Source organism: Balaenoptera borealis, assembly GCF_965194805.1.
Source record: "Balaenoptera borealis genome assembly, chromosome: 4".
In the NCBI taxonomy this organism is placed as follows: Eukaryota; Metazoa; Chordata; class Mammalia; order Artiodactyla; family Balaenopteridae; genus Balaenoptera; species Balaenoptera borealis.
In genome coordinates this window covers 58254653-58275929 of record NC_138861.1, presented here as the reverse complement: position 1 = coordinate 58275929, position 21277 = coordinate 58254653, and the positions used below count along the sequence as shown (strand labels likewise).

Below are 21277 nucleotides of genomic sequence, written 5' to 3'. Positions count from 1 at the left end.
TGCCTTCTTTCCTCCTCTTTGCCTAGTTTTTACCATTTCAAGTCCCCACTTCTCTTGGAAGGCTTCATTGGCCACTTTAGTCACAGTAATCCACACTGCTCTGGGATACTCTAATATCAGAACTTGACCTATGCTCTCTAGACCAGCATCAGATGGAAATGTGTTTAGAAACACTAAATTTCAGGCCCCGTCCCAGACCTACTGAATCAGAAACCCTGGGGCTGGCGCCCAGCAGTCTATGTTTTAACAAGCCCTCCTGGTGATTCTGGTTTTCAGTCCAGGTGACTGAGAACTTCTAGTTCTCAGGTGATTGAGAACCACTGCACTGTAGTGTTTACTAGTACACTGCCAAGGACCAAATCCCGAGGTAGTGTTGGTCTCAGGCAAGCTATTTAATGTCTCCATTTCTCAGTTTTCTCATCTGCAAAATGGGACAATAATGTACATACCTCATAATGTTTTTGTGAACGTAAAATTGATTTAATTTACAGAGTATGAAACACAACATATTCTTCCATTTCTTTGTACTCTTAACAATACTAGAAATCCATCTCTTTTCTTTAACAAGAAGGTGGAATAATCATCTTTTCTTCTCTAACATGTTCTGCAAACCTATTCTAAAGTTTTCACTGTAAGGGTTGGCCACTGAGAAGCCTTTAAAAGTCTCTTTCATGGTGAGTTTGGCTGTTAAAAAAAAAATGTATGATATAATCAAGTAAAACTTAAGCACTAGAAAATTCTAGGTCTTTATGCAATGAACTTGTATATCTCCATAGGATAGGTAATAATCCATCGGCCCAATTTTTAGAATGAGGAAACTCAGGCATCTAAAGTTTAATCAAGATTTTGATTATCAGGACTTCCCTGGTGGCATAGTGGTTAAGAATTCATCTGCTAATACAGGGGACATGGGTTTGAGCCCCGGTCCAGGAGGATCCCACAAGCCATGGAGTAACTGAGCCCGTGGACCACAACTGCTGAGCCTGTGTTCTAGAGCCTGTGAGCCACAACTACTGAAGCCCGCGTGCCTAGAGCCTGTGCTCCGCAACAAGAGAAGCCACCACAATGAGAAGCCCGCGCACTGCAAGGAAGAGCAGCCCCTGCTCGCCACAACTAGAGAAAGCCCGTGCGCAACAACAAAGACCCAATGCAGCCAAAAATATAAACAAATAAATAAATAAATTTATTTATAGAAAAATAAAATCAATATTAAAAAAAGATTTGTGATTATCAGAGGCAGGGAAAGGATGGGGAGGGGAAATTGGATCAGGTGGTCAAAAGCTACCACATTCCAGATATAACAGAAATAACTACACTAGTGATGTAATGTACAACATAATGACTATAATTAATACTGCTGTATGGTATATTTGAAAGTTGCTAAGAGAGTAGATCCTAAAAGTTCTCATCATAAAGGAAGAAACATTGTTGTATTTAATTTTTTTTGTATCTATAGGAGATGACGGATGTTAACTTACTGTGGTAATCATTGCACAATATATGTAAATCAAGCCATTATGCTGTATGTCTTAAACTTATACAGTATTGTGTCAATTATATCTCAGTAAAACTATAAAAAAAAAATTAATTGTACGTGACTTGTCTCCTACTACTTACCGTGGCAGATACCGGTAACATAAAGCTTAGGAAATCAAATTTTTAAAAATTTGTTCAATAGTTTTAAACTTTGATAGATATTTACTGAGCACCTGCTGGGTGTAAGGCACAAAGTCCTGGGGCAGGGGTACAAAGATGAATAAGATGTGTACCCTGCTTGAAGAAGTCTGCAGTCTTATAGGGAAGAGGAGACACTGCTATTTATACACACACACACACACACACACACACACACACAGTGCAATACAGAACATGATCCAGGCTATAAGAGGTACAAATGCAGTATGATAAGGTTCAGAAGGAGAATGGAATGGCAGAAGAGAACTAATATTTTCTAAACATCTTCCACAGGCCAGGAACCAAGCTAAATAAATCCCTGATACATATTTTCTCATTTAAGCCTCAAACAACCCAATAGGTTTTGGGGTTTTTGTTTTGTTTGTTTGCTTTTTGGTTTACAGACATAGAAGCCAACATTCAGCAAACAGTCCAGTGTTTTATAGTTATTGAGTGGTGAGAGATGGGGTTCAAATTTAGGTCTGTTTGAAGAGGGACAGAATACTTCTTCAAACTGTGGGATCAGGAAAGGCTTCACGAAGAAGCTGGATTTTCTGACTTTTCTCTTTTGTGTAAGCAGTTCTGAACCATTTTGGGGCCATTCCTTGTGGAATCTGATAAAAGTATGGCAACTTTCTCACAAAAACATATATGCACACTGACACAAATACGTTCAAACAATTTCAGAGTGTCCACAATCATCTTACAGAACCCCTTTCCTGTCAATTAGGTCGTACTTACTCATGGGAAAAAAGATATTTCAGAAGCTAAACCACCAAAACACTCTACAGACCTTAACTTCCTGTAGCTCCAGTCTCCTGTCATTGACCTCTTTCTCCAGCTGGGCTTTCTCTACTTGCATAGCGCCAGCCGTCCGTCCGTGCTGGCCCACCAGCTGCGTCATGTTTTCAATCTGTTGTCGCAGGATCTCGATCACTTTGTCCTTCTCTGCCATCTGCAGCTTGAGGGCCTCGCATTCTGTCTGCATGTTTCTGAGGTGACCCCCTTCATTCTTCAGATGCTGCAGCTCCTGCAGCTTCAAGTCTACCCGGGAGCGCAGCTTCACGATCTCCGAGTTGGTGGCCTCGATGGCTCTCTCTTTCTCCTGGAGTGAGGCTGTCAGGTCCGACACAGTCCTCTCGGAGCTCTCCAGGGTCAACTTCTTGGCTGTCAACTCTTCTACTACTTTGCGGAGCATCTCTTTGGTGGATTCAAGCTGAGCAGTCAAGGAGGACACTTTTTCTAGACTTTCATTCTTTCCCTGAATTGCTGCCATCTGATTGTTAAAGAAGAATTCCATGAATTTAGGCAGACAGACAGAGGTCTCAAGAGACATGACAAGTTAGCTCAACAACATGAAATCATGAATCTGACAGTGTCTCAAATTGTTCTGCTGTCAGAACCTCATAGGGACCATAGACTGACATGTGTTACTTAGAGCAAGGTGGAGAGGCCTTAATTTAATAATAATGCTCCTCTAGAATGGTTTTCTAGGGTGGGGAGGAGCTTGGCAAGTTTCCTCTGAGGATGTTTTCCACACCAATTTAAGTTAGGATAACACTGGCAATAGTGGAAAGTGTGGTAGGATTGAAGACAAACTGCCCTTTCTATTTCCCTCCAACCTGCCCCTTAATTCCGGGGGGAAAAACAAAAACAAAAAAACATCTGTTGGAGACCTTCAACCCTGCTGTTCCTCAGATCTCCCTATGGTTTGATGCTTTTCTGAAATAAGCAATTGTTAGGTTACCGATTTCTAGGTGGAAATGAAAAGGCAAATCGGATGGGCGTTTCGTGACTCAACAATGGACGAAAACGAGATAAAGCTTAACATTTTAAATTTAACAAGTCGTCAAAGACATAGACATAAACAACAGGTTTTTATAAGTTGCTCATGGAATCCACAACTCTACTTCGGGGGAGCCCCAGGAGGGGCCGCCCAGCCCTGCCTGACCTGCCGTTCCATCTGGCCCTGACACTCGCTCTTCACGGCCTTGAGGAGGGCCTCCAGGCGCTGCACCCCCATGTTCCTGTCGTCCAGCTCCCGCCGCAGGTGGTCGATGGTGATGCTGTTGCCTGTGTCCCGGTCCCACAGGCGCCTATTCTGCTCCTTCTCCAGACTCAGCTCCTTCTCTCGTTCATGCAGATCAGCCTACAAGAAACGAAGACAAGCTTTTCCCCTGGTATTAAATAATTAAAGTAAAATTCGTATTTTCCTTCCTTACATCATCTTTGGAGTTGTTATGTGATTTGAGAAGCCTTTGATTTTGGAATCTGATTCCCTTTTAATGGCTTGATAAAGAACAATATTTCCTAGAAGAATAACATTTTGTTTACTTGTAATTTCTAGCATTACATCTCAATGGACTAGACCCCAGATAGTATATAATGAAAAGGAGAATACAAATCATCCTGTTAAGTTTTGAATTTTCTAACGAAGGCATTATGCTTCACATCAAGTGTACTCCTGTAATAAAGAAAAGCTTGAAGGAACAGCAATAGTAATTTGGTTGACTGCTTCAGAAATAGCAGAATAGTGTCTGGTATTGGGATTGGAGTGGCAATTGGGTTGTGAATAGAATACCTCCCTCTTCAGTTACTCAAGAAACACATAGTGAGTGTTTACTGTTGGCAAAAACTCCATAGTCGGAGAAAGAGAAAAAAAAGACACACAGGGGCTTCCCTGGTGGCGCAGTGGTTGAGAATCTGCCTGTCAATGCAGGGGACATGGGTTCGAGCCCTGGTCTGGGAGGATCCCACGTGCCGCGGAGCAACTAGGCCCGTGAGCCACAACTACTGAGCCTGCGCGTCTGGAGCCTGTGCTCTGCAACGAGAGAGGCCGCGACAGTGAGAGGTCCGCGCAACGCGATGAAGAGTGGCCCCCGTTCACCACAACTAGAGAAAGCCCTCGCACAGCAATGAAGACCCAACACAGCCAAAAAAAAAAAAAAAAAAAAAAAGACACACAGATATTCAGAGAACTTTTCACCCAGAGAGAGATACATGGACAAATAACTGGAAGTGGCTTTTCACTGAAGAGATAGAGCTAATGAACAGCAGAGAGAAATGATCAAAAAGGAGATCAAATGCTTCAAGAAGGCGTCTAAGTTGGACCTTGAGAACAGCTTGGAGATGCAGAGATTAGGAAGAAGGGACTAGAAAGACGCACATGGGGTTTGCTTGGAGCACTGGGTATATGTGGAGAGAAAAGACTGGAAAGGTAAGCTGGGGCCAGATAACGAACAGTCTTGAAAGGCAGGGAGTCTGACCTTATGGGGAGAGTAATTTCTGAGTGGAAGAGAGACACAATCAGAGCTATAGTTTAGAAAGATGAATACAGGCTGGACGGAAGAGGGAAGAAACTAGATTTAGGAACCGAGTAAGGAGATGCTGCCACGCTGCAGGTATAATGAGGGGCTTGGATGAATGGGTAGTGGCAGCAAGAATGAAAAGGAGGGGATGGTTATGAGGACGCTTCAGACATTTAACCCCCAAGATTTTCAAATTAGATATGAGGACACTGGGACACACGCAATAGGAGGGGAAGAAGTGAGGGTGATCCCAAGGTTTAGAGCTTCTCTCCCAGTTGCCAGCTCTCCCTTTACGGCACGTTCATCCAGCCCCCTGTCGGCCTGTGAAGGACGCTCTACCAGCAGAGGGCGCTGTAGCCTGGAATAAGGTTGGGTGAGGAGAAAGAACCCTATTCTATAGGACCTCTAATAAATATCACACGAAGGGGTACTAACATCTCCTTTCCTAAACGTCTCAGCCTGTAGTACCCCTAAACAGAGGGCAGAATCTGGTTCACTAGTCTCAGAATCCTCTTTTCTTTCCTTCTAAAAATTTTTTTTTTTACCTGAACTTGCATTTAAATTTTCTTTATACATAATTTGTATGTGTTTTGGATGTTGTTTGGCTTTGAAATGAACACTGAACATTACTTCAATTTAGCAGAACACAGTACCTAATTGAAAGACTATGGCTGTTTGAAGATCAGCTTCACCTAACTTTTAAGCCCTAACAGTTCTGCTTAAAGTATAGAATACTATATTTTACATGTAAAACTTGAATAGTGTCTAGGATATTGTGTTGTGTATAAAAATGTACAACTATGTTGTAAAATTTGTAATTTTACAAATGAAACTAGTTTTGTGAACTATTGTGGTAAAAATTTCCCAGAATTAATCTCATTCATATTTCAGAGCATCAACTTGCCAAGAGCTTTTGAAGTTGATCATCCAGATTTCCAGATTCCTGACTGAACTGATCACGTTCCGTTCGTGCTTCCGTTAGTTCTGAGTTCGCAAGAACTAACTGCTTCTCCAGCTCTTCTATCTGAAAGGAGAGCACAAATCAGTCTGACTACGTCAATGAGTAATATAAAATAAATATAGTCTTTGGAAAACAAATGGTATTATTTTGGGGCAGTGGTATTATTTGGGGGGCAAAAATAAAGTTGATTGTGATGTATTTTGCAAAGTTTTCTAAACTTAAGATCTATGTAGAATTTAGCCAGACAAATTGACCAAAATGAAATACTTGGTACTGTTAGGTTAAGCCATGGTTTGTAATGCATCACTCTCATTTTCACACTATTCAAGATTTATCTTCTGTGAATATGTGTTCTATAATTTGGTATTTAAGGAAGCTTGATGTAGCATAAATAACATTCTGCAGAGCCCACGTAAATTAACTATATTATACTTAGAAGAGCTATTTTGTTTCAGAATATCAGTGTCAATAATAAAAGGCATTGAATATAAAAGAATAAATGGTAACAACAAGTTTATAGTTACTGTCATTATTATATAATCACCCTATTTTGAAAGAATAAGTGAATTTATATTACAATCCTCAATTCCTACGACTATAAAATGGAATAAGAATACCAATTTTAAAGGATTGTTATAGGTGTATTTTTCTCTTACAGACGGGCAGCTGTCGCATCTGTGTGACTGTGCATTTCTATGACATATGCCAGAAGGGCCATAGCTATTAACAGCATCCCTACAGCTCTTAACCTGGAGGTGCAGTGCAGGCTAAAAGGTTAAGGTCTCAGACAATGTAGATTCTGGGTTTGGATTCTGGCACAGCTGTACAAACTCATAACTTAGACACAGATATTAAAATAATGAAAAACTATTGATACTTAGTGATATGTAGTAATACCTGATCTTTAAAGTGATACCTACAATGATATTTCATCATCCACTTTTCAGTAATAACAAATCTTTCATGTCTGCATAAATGTTACATATCCCTTCTTACTGCTAAGGCATCTATTGAACAGGCTTCCAAATCTACTGTCAAGAATAAAACTTATTGATTGGTTTGGATGCAACTGTGATTAAACCTTCTTAAAGAACATACGAGCAAGACTAACTTTTTCTTAATGACTATTTTAAACTGGACTAAGTTCATTTAAGATCTTCATTGATTAATTCAGCACACACTTATTAAGCACATTATATATAAACACATATATGCAACTATCTCTTTGATATATGGTAAGTATGAATACTTAGAAGTTATCTGTGTGTGTATGTGTGTATATATTATATATATATCTTTATCTACATACATACATACATGACTTAAGAAAATACTAATACAGGACTATCAAACAGTTTCAAATTTACCAACAGAGTAGTATTACAGCCTACAGGGACTGGAATATAAATTTTAATATACACATTGGATATATTTTAAAACTGACTCTGTATTTGACTGCATGTTATATATAAAAAAGTATTTCACAGGAATTAGATAAAATAAAACATTAGGTGACTGACTGAAATGTGCTCATAGATTCTAATAATCCTATAAAGAAGTACTTTCACTCTTGTGCTCCTTTGGGGGCATATACAGAAAAAAGCCCTTCAACAATTCACCCTCTGTGGCACAAGTAGCTTCCTAAGATATATGAATGAATAATATCAGTTGATACAACCTCTTCAGCTCTTTTATTATTGGGAAAGACTAAGCGTACTTAGTAAAGACAGTAGGAATAGTTAGGAAAAAACCCATAAACTTTCACTTTGGGTAGACAAATGTGATCAGACAGGAAATGTGATCTTACTAAGAGTCAAACACCTTGGGTTCTGAACCAGCTTCTGTCACATAAGCTGTCTGAGTCTATAATTTGAGTCTAAATTATACATTTTTCACCAATCATTTGAAGAGTATTCTAGATGATCTTTTAAATTCCTTTCAATTCTGCTACTAATACTTTTTAACACAAGAATAACAGTATTAATGAAGCTGAAATTCTATCTTTCCCACCTGTCTTTGGAAACAAAATATGGTCAAAGGAACCATATTTTGAGCTATAAATTTAACAAGAACACTTTCAACTTGAAAAGTTACTCATATGACTAAAACAAACATCTTCTGTTCCTAGTCTGGTGTAAAACCGTTTCTGTCTTTGAGCAAAGTATTTGTATATGTGCTTTAAAAGCTTCAATTAAGACTTGCGATTTTATGTCTGTTTTCACTTTTTAAGAAATCCTGGGTAACCATTTGATGTTAAAATCTATGAGACCAAAATTTTAAAAAGAAAAGAAAAAAGAAAAAGAGTCAACTCGTAACTTTCTGTCTAAGTATCAGAAGTTCCTCCAGACCCCTGCAGGAACATTTGTTTTGTAGTTGTCAGTACTGACTCAACTGCTATAGCTCTGCTTTTACCTTTCACTTTTTAGAGTAAAAATATTTATATTAATTAATCATTCAAAAAGATAAATGGAGAGTGAAAGGGAAAACCATTGAAGTAGCAGCTGAGCTGATACAAACAGCTGTTAAAAACACTATAAAGAAAAGCCTTTTAAAATCTCCAGAATAAATACTGACATCTGAGATATAGTAAAGGTTTTTTCTTTTTCTTTTTAAATAGCAGCACTGGTTTTCCCTTTCACCGTCTATGAATCTACTTTTTGTTTTGGATCACTGGACAAATAGGTACTGGGATCTCATTCTAATCTTACAGTGATTTTAGGTATCACCAATCATGCCAAATTGTATCTTTTGTCTTCTGTGCTCAAAAGGACACAGTTATGGGGTAATAAGGGATGCTGCAGGTGAGCATGGAGGTGCATTGGCAGAACTATGCAAAGAGGTTTGCACAGAATCTTCCCGCACAGTATATAGCTCGAGCCAGTGCCACTAAATCTTCACTTTTTGAGTATGAAATTCAGCCCCAAATGCTTTCAAAGTAGGAAAGATAAACTTAGAATCAAGATCATGAGATATTTTTGTTGTCAAAAAGCGAAAGTTAAGAGTAAAGCCAAATCTACAGAGCCAATAGTGACAGCTTCTACTGGTCCAAATTCGTAAAGGGGAATTCTGGAGGTTCTCCTAAAATGGAAAGAGAAGAATAGAAAAAACATTACAGTAAAACACTTTTGTATGTCTGAAAGCTATGTCTAAAATCTTCTTTGAAACACAATTTCCATTTTCATCAATATGACCTGAAGAGAAACACTGCCCTCCTAAACAAGTTTTCTCTAAACTTATGCATTTTAGTTGGGAAAGTTTTGTTCAGACCTGTCATGTCATCAGTTTTTTAAAATAATAAATACTTTTTTTCTGAAGGAATCTGACCTCAGGAGAAAATACTGATACTGCCTGCCTCTCATAAAATATGTTGATGTATAATATCAACATACCCTTATAAGTCCCTTTTCTCACAAATCTCACTCTTAATCATAGCTTTTAAGTATTTTTTCCTTATTGTTATTTGGACAGTATATACTAAAATGTGCACTGAAGCAGTGGAAAATAAAATACATTTTAAAGTTTTAATAGGCTTTAGCAATGTAAAGTCAAGGTACATGAAAAATAAAAGAAATTAACAAAAGAATCTGTCTTAAAATTCTATATTCGATTTATTACAACAAAAACATTTCATAACAATAGAATTTTTCATGAACCCCAAATGAAATACTTTTGTTAACTTGCTTGATCTTCTTTGCTCAGTTACGCCATGTATTATTAATGCCTTTCAGGTCGGAGTATATTCAAATCTATATTTACATGGCAGGGTAATCATCTCTCAGTGTTCCTTCACTAAAGGGAGTTACTGTTAAGAGATCCTTGTTAACCATCAACTAGGTGCCAACTCAATTAGGTTCAATATGCTTTATTATAAGTCTCAATGATCTGGATTAAAATTAATTAAACTAATATGCCCCCCTTATTTCCAATAATGTTGGCTGTTTAAGACTGTCGAAATTCTTGGTGATCCATTGTTTACATTAGAGCAAAGTAAGACAGTGATTTTAGTATTGTTTTTATCTATATGACCTCAAAACACTCATATAAAAGGTTTGCAGTCATTCATCTGGATGCTATGCTTCTAGAATGCTAAAGAAATAGACGTTTATAAAAACAAAAACTATTTTTGTATTGTTTAGATGTATTTGTTAAAATTTCCTACCATGCCCAAATTTACAGTTGATCAGCATGATGCTATATATCAGACCATATGCAGATTAGCCATGGGTGATACTTATGAAGGGGTAATTTTTCCAAGCAACATTACAAATGGAAAGCTATATCAATTTCAAATTATGTAAGACAAACAGGTGAGTTGAGTTTTATTTAGAACTTCGTGGCTTTTCAAAGGGTTTACTTTGTCAATAAACAATGAATAGTCTTTTCAAAATGGTTTGAGTATGATGAATATCAGTCATTGTACTGTACTACAATACAGCAGCTCTCTTATTTCCTTTCTCACTGTTGGATTGTCAGTGCTCAGCTCGGCCAAGGTGCCTACCTCCACTCAACCTGAGTAGTAAAGTAAAGCATCTTTCTACCCCACGCTGTATTGAAATCATTACCATCCTATAGGGTGAGATCAAGGCCTTTTGTGTAGGCTTGATCTGCCCAGAATGGGGTCGATCGATATTCCTGCTATCAATCTTCAGGGGAAAAGTGCACCCTGAGAAACGAAACTAGAACACAAAAATCAGGCCTCAGAGAAGCAGTAAAGAACAAATATTTCTCTCTGGGCTTTTGTTTCTTGGGTTTAGCCTTTAAGAAGTCTAAGGGGGCTTCCCTGGTGGCGCAGTGGTTGAGAATCTGCCTGCCAATGCAGGGGACACGGGTTCGAGCCCTGGTCTGGGAAGATCCCACATGCCGCGGAGCAACTGGGCCCGTGAGCCACAACTACTGAGCCTGCACGTCTGGAGCCTGTGCTCCGCAACAAGAGAGGCCGCGACAGTGAGAGGCCCGTGCACCGCGATGAAGAGTGGCCCCCACTTGCCGCAACTAGAGAAAGCCCTCGCACAGAAACGAAGACCCAACACAGCCATAAATAAATAAATAAATAAATAAATAAATAAATAAATAAATAAATAAAAATAAAAATTTAAAAAAAAAATAAAAAAAGAAGTCTAAGGTTCCTCAAGGCTGCTTCCAGGTGGCAGTTGTTGAAATGACCTTGATACAAGAATCTAGCCAAGAGCTAAGGAAGAGGTCTTGGAGAGCAGTGTTATTCACACTGCAGCCCAGCAGTGAAACATGAAGTCAACTTAGTGAGCATCAAATCAGTATCTGAAGAAAACAGAAAAGAGCCAGCGTCTTAAGTAATAGGGGTAAGTACTGTTTTGTGAAGTGTGCTTCAGTTGTATGTGTATACTAGATTATATGGTAAACTATATTTCTTGCTGTGGGTAGTGATCAAAAATGTTTGAAAGTCCCTGTAGAGGATCCAAATCTCATAACTGAGGTTATATAGTTTCATGTTACTCTTTATTGTTTAGACTTTTATAGTAAATTCATGTCTAAATTTTCCATTCTTCTTTCAGCTGTGCCACAACGAGTTTAAAGTCGAGGTCTTGAGCTAGAGAACCGAGGAGAAACAGCCCCCTCCTGTGGCCAGCAAAGGGGTGACAGTGGTAATTACAGGAGGGGTTGCTCAAAGGCAGGAAAATATCTGGAAGAGTTAGTGCTGCAATATTCAATTGCTTCTTCCCATACGGAGCTTTTTTCTTGTACTGTTACCCTGTAGAACTGGATTGTTTTATAAAGAAAATCTGGCAGCTTCCTTATACTCTATTTCTTCCCAATCAACTAAGGAGTAGGAAATTAGCTACAAGTGGTTAGAACTGTAGGTTCTCTTACAGGTAGAATGATTATACGTAGACTTTATCTTCCAGACAAGGACATTTTGGAGATGAAAGGTGGCATTCACAAAACAGGACACTATTTTGTGTCCTTGAAATTAACAAAAACCTAAGCTCCAGGAAAATGGTTGATAATGATAACTAACAGCTTGTCTTTAGCTATGGACAGTGAGAGAACAGAATACTGTAGTAAATATTAATATCTAGTGTTAATAGGAACTGTGTGATGAGAAATGAAGATTTAGCTTCCTAATTATTTTTTATTCGGTCTAATCTTGAAGCGAACTCAGTTTGCTAGCCGCACAATGATTAATAAGGAGGAGTTGAAGTAAGAGAGGAGGTTAGGCCCCCAAACGTTCAATGGTCGGGGAGACCAGCTGGTACCAAAGTACCTGCTAAAGCTAAGCCTTGTAAAAGTAATTAAAATGGCCTTATTATTCACTTTTTAGAAACTTACTTGAAGGATGCAAAAAACTTTTCTAAGAATGAATTAATTTGAGCAAACAACTTAAAAACTGTTTTTCTATAGTAATTTAACATGTAGCTATTTAGCACCCATCTTATAAACTGCTTTTAATTTTAAATGATTGCTTTGAGTCCTCATTTTCAAATAAACCATTAAAAACTACATAATTGATTCTGTGTATAATAGTCGCTGGAAGCAGAGCAGCAAAATCTAAACTCACCTTGTCTTCATACATCCTTTTGGCTTCCCTTAATTCAGAACGTAGCTGAGAAACAGTAGATTCCAGGTCACTGAGTTGACGCATATACATTGAATTTTGGTTTCTTGCTTGCTCTCTAAAAAGGGTTTAAAGGGGGAATAACAACAAATAGCAGACTGAGAATAAGTGTGATACCTAAGGGTTCTCTAGCTTTTAGATACTTCCACTAATTATTTAATATGGCATTATTAGGCCAATAGTCTTTTATTTTCCAAAACTGCTTATTAAAAGATTAAATTCAAAAATGTTAACTGTTAAAGGTAGGTGATGTATACATAGGAGTTCATCATACAATTTTCTCTATACCTTTGTGTATGACTGAAAATGTCCATATAAAAAGTTTCAACACAGGAGCTCAAATTATAAAGTTATTTATATGTATATATATAAAATTTATGTATATTTATACATACACACACATATATATAGTGTGTGTGTGTTTGTTTTATCCTATCAGTTGAAATGTAGACAATATCTAAAACATCCAGTCCCAAGAGGCCCAAATACTTGCCATAATACTTCTGCTGTGGTTATAAAGTATTATCTACATGTGAAGTAATCTTTTCTGTTTCTTTGAATGTTAGAAAAGTTTTACTTTCCTGTAGAAGCAATTATTAAGCAATTTTTTAAAAGATCTTAGAACAAAAAATTAATACAAATAAAATGAAGATAAATGACTATCAGTTTCAAACCTCCAGGACACACATACTGAATGATTTCCAGTTGACTCTGGATGCTATTGGCTTGGCTCCGAGCACTGCTAGCTTTCTCAGTAAGTCCTGCTCTTTCAGTTTCATGTTCACTTATTAACTGCTCAATCCTATAAAAAGAATGTGGGGATTGTTATTTGATACAGATTTTGCCTGACAATGAATTATTCTAAAAATTAATGATTTTCGACACTCTCAAATTTAGTATTTTGTTTTAGCTTTGAATATGCTATTCTTTTTATAACAAGTATATAAATTAGACCCAGAATCCTTTATCCAAGTCCTCTGGGGGCAGTTACGTTTTAGGATTCAGAATTTTTTTTTTTTTAATTTTACAATGGTAATAAATAACAGTACTAAATATCATGTGACACCCCCAGAGAGATCTAGGGAAGTGTCCTAGAAGCCACACATTACTAACACAACAGTAGGTTTTTAAATATTCACAGTAACTCATAAAGACTATAAAAAGCTTTACATTAGCTCAGGTTTTCCCAACAAATGAGTGACAAAGACTCTAACCTTGACCAAGCTTTAGTCAGACTCCTCTCGGCAGTCTGCATCTCCACCCCACTTAGTAGGAAGCCTAGGCTTAGTATGAATCTCGCTAAGTCAGTTTAGTGAGAAGCCTCCCGCCTCGATGCCTCCTCCTAGTAATTTTCTATCCACTGAACCCCTCACCCTGCTTCTTGGCTATGAATCCCCATTTGCCCTTGTTGTATTGGGAGTTGAGCCTCATCACTCTAATGCAAACTCCTGTTGCAATAGTCTTGAATAAAGTCTTCCCTACTTTTTAAACACGTGTCAGAATAAGTTTTTCTTTAACATGAGTTTGCCACAAATCTATGAAAAAAGGATTCTGTGCTTTAGAGTTTTATAGATTTTGGAATTGCTGATGAGAGATTGTAGACTTGTGGTATAGTTTCACTATGATCTTCTATACCAGTGTTCCCCAACCTTTTTGGCACCAGGGACTGGTTTCATGGAAGATGATTTTTCCATGGACTGGGGTTGCGGGGGAGGAATGGTTTGGGGATGATTCAAGTGCATTACATTAATTATGCACTTTATTTCTATTATTACTACATTGTAATATATAATGAAATAATTATACAACTCACCATAATGTAGAATCAGTGGGATCCCTGAGCTTGTTTTCCAATTGATTTATTATGGTCCCTGTGCAGTCACACCTCTCTGCTAATGATAATCTGTATTTGCAGCCGCTCCCCAGCACTAGCATCACTGCCTCGGCTCCACCTCAGATCATCAGGCATTAGATGCTCACAAGGAGCGTGCAACCTAGATCTCTCGCATGCGTAGTTCACAGTAGGGTTTGTGCTCCTATGAGAATCGAATGCCACCGCTGATCTGACAGGAGGCGGGGCTCAGGCGGTAATGCGAGCCATGGGGAGCGGCTGTAAACACAGATGAAGCTTCACTCGCTCACCGCCGCTCATCTCCTACTGTGCAGCCCAGTTCCTAACAAGCCACAGACCGCTACCAGTCAGTGGCCCAGGGGTTGGGGACCCCTGTTCTATACCTCAGAAACTTACCTGTCTTGATGTTGTTGAAGTAGTAGTTCTATTTTGTTCTGTGATTCAGATTTCAGTGTTTCAAGCTGATCCTCTACCTGGTTATAAAAAAGAGATACAGATTTAGGAACTGGTAAATCTAAAGCTTGGAAAACTTAGAGATTTTCCAACAAAAGGAATTCCTTAGAAAGATGCAAATAGAAGCAATGCTAAAATCAGATACATTCTACCGCTGTATTTTATTAGACCTTTTATATTGGTTATACTCTCACATAACTACACAGATAAGTCGAGTTAGTTCCCATTATTAACAAAGATCATTGTGGAAGTAACTTCTGCTATTTTAGAGAACAAAAATGAGAACTTGGCTTACTTTGAAGAGTTGTAAAAATTATATGCCTAATACTATTGTCTTAATGAATTTTAATATAAAATTGATGTAGTGTTCTCACCACTTACTGGAAATATCCTCCCTTTAAGATAAGAAATCTCTGTGTCTAAATCTCTTAGGATTTTACTAATAGCTGAGCCCATGCTGCGGAAGTGGATGGTAGACATGCTGTCATGTTCATATATTTTCTTGCCTGAGGCTTCTTCAAAGTCAACTAGGACTGATCGGATTTCTTGAAGCACCCCCTCATGACTAAGCATCATCTTTCTTAGCTGCTCTATCTGTGTGTTGCTCTCTTTCAGCATATCATCCTTAAGGCATTTGGCAGCTTCAAGTTCATGAACGGTATTTTGAAGCTGATTTCTTAAATCCTCCTGGGACTGACTCTCTCTTCGTCTACAAAATAAATGAAAGAGAAGAAATAATACTGATAAAACTCAGATTCACACAAGTGATTTTACACTACAAAGAATAAAACTTTAAGATAATTTCAGGTAACGAATCCCAACCTGATGTCAGCCATGGCATCTCTCTCCATCTGCATCTCTTGAAGTTTTGTTTGCAAATCAATGACTGACTGTCTTAAGTAAAATGTTTGTTTCTCATGCAATTCATTGCTCTGAAAAAAAAAAAAAGTCCTGCAAATTAGTTTTCATTAGAGGAATGTATTTCCTTATAGCTAATAATTTCCAAAAATCTATATATCAATGATTTATTTTTATGTGTACTTCCTTCCCCCTTCACCATTGTTCGGAGCCTAATTAATCATTTCTCACCTAGGTTTTTTGAATACCTTAGTCTCACTGTCTCAACCTTGTCCCCTTTCAATCCATTCACTTTACAACCAAAACACCATTCCTAGAACAAATCTGACTCTGGTTCAAGACAGAGATAGGAATAAACTCTATTCCTGAGGACATGAGAATTGGTGGAAATTGTGTATATAGAAAAGTCAACCCCTACCTCCAACTGACTTAAAAAACTTGGTAGCAGACAACTACCATTCAAAAATCAAGGTGTTCTACTACAAAGATATTCACAAAGATCTCAAAATCAGGCACTGAGAGATCTCCCAGCACAGTGGTTGATGCCACACCTAATTATCCCAAAGTAAAGCCATCAAGTTCTGCCCTCAGGGAGACTGCCATCAGTTTTTTTTACTGTTCATTCTTGAGTATGAACAAAGAGCCAAAAACCACTGAACACTTGAAGGAAGATTACAAAATAAAAAAGAGACCAAGATTAAACAAATGAGCAAATACTCAGGAAAAAAGATCCAAAGAAACAAAAAGAGATAATGCAACAGTGGAAGAACACTTCCAAAAACTTGTATTGCAGAGAAATTTGAGAGACATTTTTGCTGTAAAGTAAGAACAGGACACTGTGTCAGAGAAGTGATCAGAGGAGAAGAGAGAGTTCTTGGAAATTAAAAATATGGTTGCAAACTAAAAAGTTGCAATAGAAATGCTGGAAGTCAAGAAACGCACCCCAAAAGTAAAAAAGTAGACACAAATTTTGAAAGAAAAGGTAAGAGATTTAGAGGTTCAACCTAGGAGATAATATCTGACTAACAGGAGCTTCAGAAAGAGAGAATTGAGAAAACAGAAAAAAACTATCAAAGAAAAAAGAAACCAAAAAAACCTGAATTCCTCAAAGCTGAAGGGCACAAATCCGCAGGCCAAAAGGGTCCACTGAGTCCCTTTTGGTACTAGCACAGGGAAGGAAAAAACAAAAATCCACACCTAAGAACATCATAGTAGAATTTCAGAGATAAAGACCCTAAAGTTTCCAAAGATGAACCCCAATTAAGTAAAAACATATCATCTACAAAGGAACAAGAATCAGATAGACATCTTCTCAGTCTGTGCAAGGGCACGCAATATTTTCCAAGGATTGAAAGAAAATAACTTTCAACTTTATCCAGCTTAAGTCATTATCAGAATGAAAAAATTCATATAATGTTGTCCCATATACTTCTTCTTAAAAGTTTCTAAAGATGTGTTTTGACTAAATGAAGAAATAAATCAAGAAAGAGGAAAAGAGAAAACAGTGAATCCTGGAAATCATGAATCCAACCAGGAAAGCAGTGATAGGAATCCCAAGAAAATATCTACACAGCAGACCTAAGAAGAAACTCATCAAGACTAGACAGAAGAACTCCTAAAGGGTCCTGGGTTAAAGGAGGTTTGATAGAAAACCTATATAATAATTTTTTAATGAGGATATGATAAAGGTAAATATCAACAGTATAAGGAAAAAGCAAGGCAATTAGGAACCACAGGAAAAACAAAAATTACACAAGAAAGGAAATATAATAGGTTACTACCTAATTCTGCAGTTGACAATGTTTATATAGTCAATACAAGGTAAGACCCTTTACCTTCTTTTCTAATAGTCCAGGTAAATGGCTAGAGTAGTCTGAACTTTGGATGGTTAACAGTGAAAATGAAAACATTTCCATATTTGAGAAATATATATGTGGTACACTGGATGCCCTTGGTAGTAAAGTGGATGTCAGGGAAAATGAAGAGGTATCAAGAATGAACCAGGTTTTTGCCCTGTGCAACTATGTAAATGTGGCACCATATATAGCTAGAAGAAAGGTTTGGGGGAAAGATCAGGTATGCAGTTGGAAATGTTGAGTTTATGGAGCCTGAGAAACATTTCAAGTAGAAATGTCCAGTTGGAACACAGGTACACTAACTGGTGTGGAGACCAGTTAAGAGGTCTGACCAGAAATGTAAACTGAACATTCACTTACATATAAATGGCAACAGAAGCTATGGGAATCACTATGACTGTCTATGGAGGGTTTTGCTGGAATAAGAAACTGAAAAACAATGAGCTGGAGGAAAATCAGGAGAGTGTGTTTCCATGAGACCTAAGAGAAAAGAGCACTTCAAGAGGAAGAGAATTGTCATGTGTGTCAAATGTTGTTGAAAAGTCAACTAAGATAAGGAATGTAAAGCATTGATTAGATTTAGCATCACTGCTTACCCCTGCTGTAGCATACATGTCCTGTTACTATCATTTTCTATTTTAAATATCTCAGCTGTAAGACTGTAAATGTGTACACAAAAAGGACCATATCTTTTCCATTTTTATATATCCAGTACCTAGCATAATATCTGTTACATAGGAGGTTTGTGATAAATATTATAAGTACCCAAATAGCCCTGTTATTTATTTACTGATTTAACTAATTTATTGGGAGCCAGTCAAGTGTCACATACTCCGCCAGAGGATAGACTTGGAAAATTAACTGACATTGCTTCTTTTCCTCATTGGTACCTCTGTGCTTCATCTATCTATCTATCTATCTATCTATCTATCTATCATCAATCCATCTCTTTAGTGCACTTATCATAAAGTATTGTCATTATTTGTTTATATGCCAGGCCCCCTTCAAGACTATGAACTCCTTATGAGTCCTATCATTCATCTTTGCATCCCCTCTACATAATACAATGGTATCTCATTTTCAGCACTTAATAAATTTGTAGTTTTTTTTAAGTGCTCACACATTCTGGTGAAGTAGAACAATCCGTTAATGAATATAATAAAACGTACTAAATACTACAATAGACGTGTGTATGAAGAGCAACAAGTGTACAGAGGAGAACACACCTACTTGTGTCTAGAGGAAAGGCTTCAGAGAAGGAAATGCTTGAGCTGAGTCTTGATGGATAATAACAATTTAACAGGGAGACAGGCAGAGAAGAGGAAATGACTTGGGCAAAGGCATGAAGGTCTAGAATAGAATGGCACATCCAGGGAAGAGCGATATTGCTAGAATGGAGGGTACATATAGGGAACAGGTAGCAGAAGAGGCTAAAATGTACAGGGAAAAAATTAGATCACAAAGGCCTTTGTATAAGTTTGACTTCTAGGCTATAGACTATTAGGATCCAACATGCAGCTGTAAAGCTGACTAAAGCCAGCTTGATTCTACACAAGATCCACTTGAAATTTTTATCGAATAACTTCCATACACTACTTAACTATCATGTATACACATACATCTAAAAACCGACCCCCTACCAACTGCTTTGTAAAGAAAAACCAGGTATCATGAAAGCAGGACAGCAGGCCTGAACCAATTACTAATTATAATTATAGATGAATGTCATTAATTATAACATTTTGAGCTATTCAAGTTTCACTAAGATTACACCAAGAGCACAGCAAAAGAAACAATTAACAAAATGAAACGACAACCTATGGATTGGGAAAAAATGGTATTTGCACATCCTATATCTGATAAGGGGTTAACATCCAAAATATATAAAGAACTCATACAACTCAACAGCAAAAATCCAAATAATCTAATTAAAAATGGGCAAAGGACCCGAATAGACATTTTTCCAAAGAAGATATACGAATGACCAACAGGTATATGAAAAGATGCTCAATATCACTAATCACTAGGAAAATGCAAATCAAAACCACAATGAGATATCACCTCATACCTGTTAGAATGGCTAACATCAAAAAGGCAAGAGATAACAAATGCTGGCGAGAATGTGGAGAGAAGGGAACATTTGTGTACTACTGATGGGATTATAAAAAATTGGTGCAGCCACTATGGAAAACAGTAGGGAGGATCCTCAAAAAATCAAAAATAGAACTAACATATGATCCAGCAATTCCACTTCTGGGAATATATCCAAAGGAAATGAAAACACTATGTTGAAGCAATACCTGCACCCCCATGTTCATAGCAGCATTCTTTATAATAGCCAAGACATGGAAACAACCTAAGTGTCTACTGACAGACGAATGGATAAAAAAGTTGAGGTATGTATGTATGTGTGTGTATATATACACACACACACAATGGACTATTATTCAGCCACAAAAAGGAGGAAATCCTGCCATTTACGACAACATGGATGGACACTGAGGGCATTATGCTAAGTGAAATAAGTCAGACAGAGAAACACAAGTATCATATGATCTCACTTACATGTGGAATCTAAAAAACAAAAAAACAAAAAAACTTATACAGAAAGCGATCAGATTTGTGGTTACCAAACAGGGATGTGGGGAGAGGGGGAATTGGATGAAGGTGATCAAAAGGTACAACATAAGTACTGGGGATGTAATGTATAACATGATGACTATAGTTAACACTGTTGTATGGTATATATGAAAGTTGTTAAGAGAGTAATCCTAAGAGTTCCTATGACTAGGAAAAAAATTTTTTTTCTTTTTCTTTTTTTTATCGATATGAGATGATAAATGTTAAGTAAATTTATTGTGGTCATCATTTCATGATATATATAAGTCAATTCATTAATTCATTATGTTGTACACCTTAAACTTATGCAGTGCTGTATGTTGATTATAGCTCAATAAAACTGGAAAAAAATTACACCATTAAGACAAGGCATTATGACTTATTAACAAAAGACAAATGGGTATGCAGACTTTTCATCAATCCAATTTTTAATAGTGAAATAGAAGGCATAGGCCAAATTAACAAGTTTAACCAATGAATCCATTATTATTATTTTTTAAAATTTTATTTATTTATTTTTGGTTATTTTGTGCTGGGTCTTAGTTGCGGCCGGTGAGCTCCTTAGCTGGGGCATGCAAACTCTTAGTTGTGCTATGCATTTGGGATCTAGTTCCCTGACCAGGGATCGAACCCACGTCCCCTACATTGGGGGGTGAATTCTTCACCACTGCACCACCAGGGAGGTCCCATGAATCCATTATTAAGTTTTTCTTCCAGAAAGTTTGGGTTCTATTCCAAAGCTCTGTGCCTCACTGTCTCCCCAAAATGGTATCAGATACTGGAGGAAAAGAATGTAACTCACTTCATTTAGTCTTCTCTGCAAATCTTTGACTTGATGTGAATATTCTTCCAAAACACGTTCAATGTGTTCCTTTCCAGGGTAAGGAATGACTTTTCTGTGAGAATCAAGTTCCACTTCATATTTAGGGAAAAAAGGGATTTGTGTCAAAGTCCGAGTTGAAGATGTGTTTTCAATTATTGTTCCACGAATAGATGACATACAAAATGAACCTGAAGAACCTAAATATTAAATAATTAATTAACCAATTAATGAACTTAATAATAAAATAATTTTGTGGCAAACATTATCCCGGGTAGATTCCC

General features: G+C 37.4%; 2 protein-coding genes across 10 annotated transcripts in view; one reads left to right on the top strand and one right to left on the bottom strand.

Annotated features, from left to right (window-relative positions):
• SHROOM3 (shroom family member 3) overlaps positions 1 to 21277 on the top strand; it is a 533396-nt gene that overhangs the window by 167706 nt on the left and 344413 nt on the right. The window lies entirely within an intron of this gene.
• CCDC158 (coiled-coil domain containing 158) overlaps positions 1 to 21277 on the bottom strand; it is a 102616-nt gene that overhangs the window by 60870 nt on the left and 20469 nt on the right. For 7 of the 9 annotated variants that reach the window (XM_082389323.1, XM_082389325.1, XM_082389324.1 and 4 more), the window contains 9 exons: positions 20976 to 21193; positions 15663 to 15772; positions 15222 to 15549; positions 14784 to 14860; positions 13227 to 13337; positions 12479 to 12593; positions 5887 to 6006; positions 3626 to 3823; positions 2468 to 2950 (listed from right to left, as the gene is read on the bottom strand). In XM_082389323.1, coding sequence (XP_082245449.1) covers positions 2468 to 2950; positions 3626 to 3823; positions 5887 to 6006; positions 12479 to 12593; positions 13227 to 13337; positions 14784 to 14860; positions 15222 to 15549; positions 15663 to 15772; positions 20976 to 21193 — 1760 coding nt within the window. The remainder of the gene's footprint in view (positions 1 to 2467; positions 2951 to 3625; positions 3824 to 5886; positions 6007 to 12478; positions 12594 to 13226; positions 13338 to 14783; positions 14861 to 15221; positions 15550 to 15662; positions 15773 to 20975; positions 21194 to 21277) is intronic. The other 2 variants (XM_082389330.1, XM_082389329.1) reach the window with 1 other exon arrangement.